Below are 5,574 nucleotides of genomic sequence, written 5' to 3'. Positions count from 1 at the left end.
GTCCCCACTGCCCAGCGGCCAGGAGCAGCCTCTGGCCGTGGGGTGGGATGGCTCAGCCCAGCCAGTACTGCGGTGGGAGACAGCAGAGCACCTCTGCTCAAACCCAGGGCAGCGGGGAGATGGGCAGCTAGACACCGAGCTGCCAGAGCAGAGGAGAGCGGGCAGGGCAGGCAGGGCAACAGCCTCCAACACAGCAGCTTCACCAGCCCCACGACCATCCTCACCCCACACACGCCCCGACCCCGCTCCCTCACACCCTGGGGTCAGCCGTGCCAGGCAGGTGCTGCTGCCACGGTCCTGCCAGAGCTGCCACAAAGCCTTTAGGAAAAGGCACCAGCCCCGGGCTCAGCCAAGCCAGCAGCAGCCAGCCAGGGCCCAGCCCGACTCAGGGGCTCGCCATCACCACCCAGCCCCTTGCCTCCCCTTCCACCAGCCACAGGGCATCCTTCCCAGGAACCGTCCTGGCAGTAGAATATTAACCTGAAATAAATAAATTTGTATTAAAAGCCGGTGCTGGCAGGAGGTGTGTTGTGGAGAGGCCTGGGAAATTAATCCTTCCTGGGGAATGCTACCCCCTGTCCCCCCAAGCTGACCCCACACAGCTCCATCCCCACCCCACAGCCAGTGTGTGGCTACCCCAATCCTGGAGCCAGCAGCATCCTGGAAGGAGGAGGGCTGGGAAGGTAAGGAAGGAGCACACTGTGAAATGCAAGGGGTGGGGAGGAAGAAGAATTGGAGAGAAGAAAAAAAACCCAACCACATTTCAAAGCATTTTGCCTGGGGGGAAGAAGGGCGGATCCACAAAGACTCCAGCCTGAAATATGGTGCAAAGCCTAAGACAAAAGGAAAAGCTTTTAAACAAAGCTAGGCCAGGAAGACTTTCTGCCCAAGCCTGTTTAGAGAAGGTCATGTTTATTGAAGTGTAAGCAAAAAACCCAAACCAACCCACGTTTGGCAGCCCTGCCAGGCTGTGTGGTGAGTGTGGCTCCCGAGCAGTGGTGCCAGGCCCAGTCCTGGTGCTGGTGCCACTGCCTATGGCCTCAGCTTGGCCATGGTGGAGCGGAGCTGGAGCGTCCCCTCCGCCCACGAGCCTGGGTACTGGCACATCTTCTGCCACAGGTTCAGCTCCTCGCCTCTGGAGTCCATCCAGTCCACAGCCTGCCCGTTGCTCATGCCTGCAAGGAAGGATGGACGTGGGCAGAAGTCACTGCCAGAGCAGCCTCCTGCCTGGGAGTGAGGCAGCTACCAGCGAGGCTGCTTTGCTTGTCCCCCCGGTTTGAGGGGACCCCCAGGGCTCCTCACCGTTGCCCACCCCCAGGCGGACACCCCCGAGGAAGTCGTTGCTGGACAGTGGCTCCCGGTCCCAGACCGTCAGCTCCAGGCAGATGTGCTGCAGATCCTCAGGGTTGACACCATTGTAGACAAAGGTGTGGTTGTAATGAGGGTTCAGGGTCTTCTTCACCACAGGCGTCTTCCTCTTGGAGGCTTTGTTTTTGTGTGGCAGGAGGTAGCTGGGGGAAGCAGCCCCTTGGGTTAGCACCACGTGTGCAGCTGCCTTCAGCCGTAGGGGCTGGGGCACCTCAGCACCTGGCCTGGAGCCCACCTTCCTTGATAAGGTTCAGGAAGAAGGACCACGACAGTCTGCAAGGGATGGGGTGCCTGCCCTGCCTCCTGAAAAGCCACTCAGCAAACAGTCTAAGGAGGGGAGAGGACAAGGACCAGAGCCTGCTCATCCCCCAGCCATGCTGCCTGGTGGCTTGGTGACCTCTAGGAAGACAATCTCAGGGCATCTGGAGCTCTGCCCTGCACACAGCCTCCCATCACAACCTCTCAACCAGCCAAAACCCAGGAAAGCATTTGCCACCAGAAGCATCTTGTCTCTAGGCAGTGACTTTCAAGGTACCAACATAGGCAGCACGGGGCAGCTAATGGAGAAACCCTTCCCTCCATTATGTGCCCTTGGATGCCAGCCAGGGAGGACAGGGCCTCCATTGCCCCCAGCCTGGGACCCACACTCACCCCTTGACAAAGCTGTCTGAAGTCCCCCCAGATTTGGCAGCTGTGAGGTTCTTGGCTTCTTTGATCCAGACCTGGAGCTCACCACCTTCCCCTGTTTTGCCTGGGAAAAACGGAACACAGCCAGAATTAGTCCACCTTAATTTCCACCACTGCAGCCTCAGGAAAGCACTGGGACCAGTCGGCCAGCCTGAGGACAGCCAGGTCTGCCCCAGCCCCGAGCAGCCTTGCAGAGAAGACTGCAGTGGCACCATCCTAGAAATCCACCCAGACCTCGCTCCCGCAGGCTACACAGAGATCCAGCTCCAACACTCACCCTTCCTGCCATTCCCAGCCCCAGGGTGCTTGGAAAATGGGATGTACTTCATGGAGACGATCAGCTCCCCCTTGTACTGGTGGAGACCAGCAGCATCTGCCCCGATCTGCAAAGAGGAGAGACTCAGCAAACACTGCTGGACAGGGCAAAGCTGGCATGGCGATGCCCTGGTCAGCATGCAGCCCCTCCCCATGCTGGGCCAAAGGGCTTGGCTTCTCCTGGAGGTGCTTTAGCTGCCACAAACGCCTGCAGACCCTCCTTGGCATCACCAGCTCAGACTCAGACCAGCTCCTTTAGGATCAACTACTTTGGTTCAAACAGCTCCTTTAAGAAACCTTGTTTAGGGGTTTCCACACACTGCTCGAGCCTCAGCAACACCAAAGGCTGAGCCTACAGGACGAGTTAGTCTAGAGAACCAGAATTAAGAACCAGTCAGTCTAGAAAACCAGATCTGCTGCCATCGAGCTGCACAAAGGCCCTCACTACACAGGCTCCATGATCCACAGAAGGATCTCTGGGCCAGTTCCCCCCATTTGTTTCCCTGAAGTTGGCTCCAGTTCCTCCCAGCTGAGACAAGGAAGAGCTGTGTTCTTGGAGCAATCAAGTAAGCAGAATGAAAATACCTGATAGGGCAGAGACAAGTCCTGCAGCATCACCCAAGGGACTTACTGAGAAGGGAAGCTGGGCTCAGGGCAGAAAGTCTGCCCTTCTTTACTATGACAGAACTGCTGTCTGCTTTTGGGGTCTTCATTTCTCCAAGGATTTGATTTGGCACAAGCCTTTTGGCAGCTCTCAGCCAAGGTCTCTGCACAGCTCTGCCCACTGAGAGGTCAGGGCTGGGCACGGGAGGCTGCAGGCAGCAGGGGTGGGGTGGCAGGGCCAGCACCTTGCCATGTAGGGGCAGAAACTCCTCCAGGTGGCTGTTGAAGTTCCAGGCGTCCAGCGGGACCTCCACCTCCCCCAGGAACGTGTTGCGGCCGAAGCGGTCGTGGTGCCACACCGAGAACTGCAGCGTCCTGGCAAGCAGGAGGGACTTGCTGATCTCATACTGGGAAGAGACAGAACACCACGGGTGAGCAGGCAGGGCCAGGCAGGGCCCAGGCTTGGCACAGACCACCAGCCACAGCTCCTCAGCAGGCGAGGAGGCAGCAGGAGAGGAGGCAGGTCTGAGGAGCAATGGATACATGCAGCAGGTAGTTTGTCTTCCTTCCCAGGCCTGCTGAAACCTAAAAGCCCTGGGTCTGTGGTGCAGGAGCACACACCCTCCAGGCAAGTGGTCCTCAGAACCCATGCAGAGCCACAATCAGGACTCATGGGATCCAGGCACGCCACACAAAGCTCTGCCAGCCCACCGAGCCTCAGGTGGTCAGAGCGCAAGACCTCAGCAAACCTAGGGCTGTGGAAATCAAACCACAGTTCCCAGCTCCCTCCTGTCCAGAGAGCTCCTGGCCTCAGCAACACGCTGCCGAGCTCAGGGATGGAGCCAACTAGTCCTGCCACCCCAGGGCAACCTCAGCAGGGACCTCAAAGGGCAGTGCCAAGTCCTGCCTTGGGGCCCACAACCACCTTATCTCTGCTTCTGCAGCTGTGTTGCCTTCCCTGTGGGAGGTGGGACTACTGCAGCCTGACTGCCATGGCCCAGGAGTCCTCTCCATGGAAAGCAATGTCCAGGGTAAGCAGGAGGCCCCAGCAACCACAAACAGAGCCTGTGACACACATTCACACCCGCAGCTCTGCCTCCACCCTATCACGGCACCCAGGGCTTGACACCACAGCCACGTCAGAGCAGCGACCCAGCCTGCGAGGAGGTTTTTCCGGCTTCCAGGGTACAGTGTCGGGACATGAGTCCTCTGCAGAGCCCCCTCCTCAGTGCTTGGAGCCCACTTTGGTTTGCTCCAGCAGCATCCCCAGGGCCGAGTGCCTGCCTGGCCCTGCAGCAGGGAGCAGGCTGCACCCCAGGCCATGCCCACACACCTTCAGCAGCTCGTTGTACAAGGGGTTGACGGTGTTGCGCTTGATGGTCGTCTTGCGCTTCCCTTGCCGGGATTTGTCGGGCAGGAGGTAGGTCTTCACGTACCTGAGGGGAGGGAGCAGCCAGCACTTCAAGGTCCCCCCACAACTAGCCCGCCAGGGCAAACCTAGATGTCCTGCCTCACCCAGATCCCCCCGCTTGCAGCTCCCATCCCTGGTGGGCACCCACAACCCAGCTGAGCCCCAGCAGCGGAGCCAGCAGCCATGGCCCCAGCTCTCACGGGTTGGAGCGCTTCTTGCCCTCGTCCCCGTAGGCCAGCTGGCGACACTCCTTCACGTGAATGAACAGGGTCTGAGTCTTCTGCTCGTAGCTCAGGGAGAAGGAGATGCCCCCAGTGACTGCAACGTTGCCGAAGTCACCGGCCTCGCTGTAAATGCTGACCATGCTCCCCAGGGTACTCTGGAAGACACAAGAGGCAACATCAGCCAGGGCAACATCACTTGACAATCGCTCTTCATTCTCAGCAAGGCTGCTCCCTGTGCCTCCTCTGCACAGCCCCTCTCACCCCTCCGGGGCTGGGGATGGCCACTGAGCACCTCCCACCCGCACGCAGGCTCCCTGGAAGACAGCTAAGTCTCAGCGTTTGGATTCCCTTCAAGGGGAAGAAGCCCTCACACCCTGAAGTCGTGTTTGTGTGCCCCAGGAGCTGCCCACCCTGCCTCCCTCTCACCCAGCCTGTCAGCACTGCCACAGGACAGAGCACGGCCACGCCACGCGGACCTACCGAGGAGGTGCCGCTGCGCATGCTGCCCCGGGCCACCCTCTGGCGATGGATCTCCACCAGGTTATCGATGTCCTCCTCCTCCTCCTCCTGCACAGAGAAAGGCAAGCCTGCTGCGTGGGGAGCAGCAGGGCACGGCCGGCTGGGCAGCCAGCTCCACGGCGTGCCGAGGGGCTCACCAGCTCTGTGTTGAGGCCGGGGACTGACTTGCTCCTGTCCCCCAAAGAGCTGCTTTCCCCCACAAAGTCCTCCGGGCGCAGGTCGATCACTGACTTGGTGTAGTCTGCAGTAGAAGTGGTGAGGCAGGAGGCAATGGCATAGTGCAGGTCTAGCAGAACTCCCTCAAGCAAGGGGCTGCCCCAGCCTCTCCCGTCCACACCAAAATCCTGCCACAGCCCAGAGAACAGCAGCCACCCACCCCTTGCCATGTCAGCACACAAACCCCCCCGCACCCGCTGGCCTCAACACCCGCCGGGGGTTCTTCTTGAA

The 5,574-nt window shown here is 59.8% G+C and overlaps 1 protein-coding gene across 1 annotated transcript in view; it reads right to left on the bottom strand.

Annotated features, from left to right (window-relative positions):
* Positions 1–895: 895 nt before the first annotated feature.
* SYTL4 (synaptotagmin-like 4) overlaps positions 896–5,574 on the bottom strand; it is a gene marked incomplete at its 5' end in the record, with an annotated part of 5,580 nt that continues 901 nt past the window's right edge. The window contains 10 exons of the mRNA XM_008944877.1: positions 896–1,175; positions 1,303–1,511; positions 2,020–2,119; positions 2,333–2,438; positions 3,219–3,380; positions 4,307–4,409; positions 4,585–4,763; positions 5,089–5,175; positions 5,265–5,368; positions 5,538–5,568. Of these exons, the coding sequence (XP_008943125.1) occupies positions 1,033–1,175; positions 1,303–1,511; positions 2,020–2,119; positions 2,333–2,438; positions 3,219–3,380; positions 4,307–4,409; positions 4,585–4,763; positions 5,089–5,175; positions 5,265–5,368; positions 5,538–5,568 (1,224 nt within the window). The remainder of the gene's footprint in view (positions 1,176–1,302; positions 1,512–2,019; positions 2,120–2,332; positions 2,439–3,218; positions 3,381–4,306; positions 4,410–4,584; positions 4,764–5,088; positions 5,176–5,264; positions 5,369–5,537; positions 5,569–5,574) is intronic.

The sequence above is a fragment of the Merops nubicus genome, unplaced genomic scaffold, assembly GCF_000691845.1.
Source record: "Merops nubicus isolate BGI_N331 unplaced genomic scaffold, ASM69184v1 scaffold24647, whole genome shotgun sequence".
NCBI lineage: Eukaryota > Metazoa > Chordata > Aves > Coraciiformes > Meropidae > Merops > Merops nubicus.
Note: the sequence above shows the minus strand (reverse complement) of the source record. Positions and strands in the feature narration are given on the sequence as shown.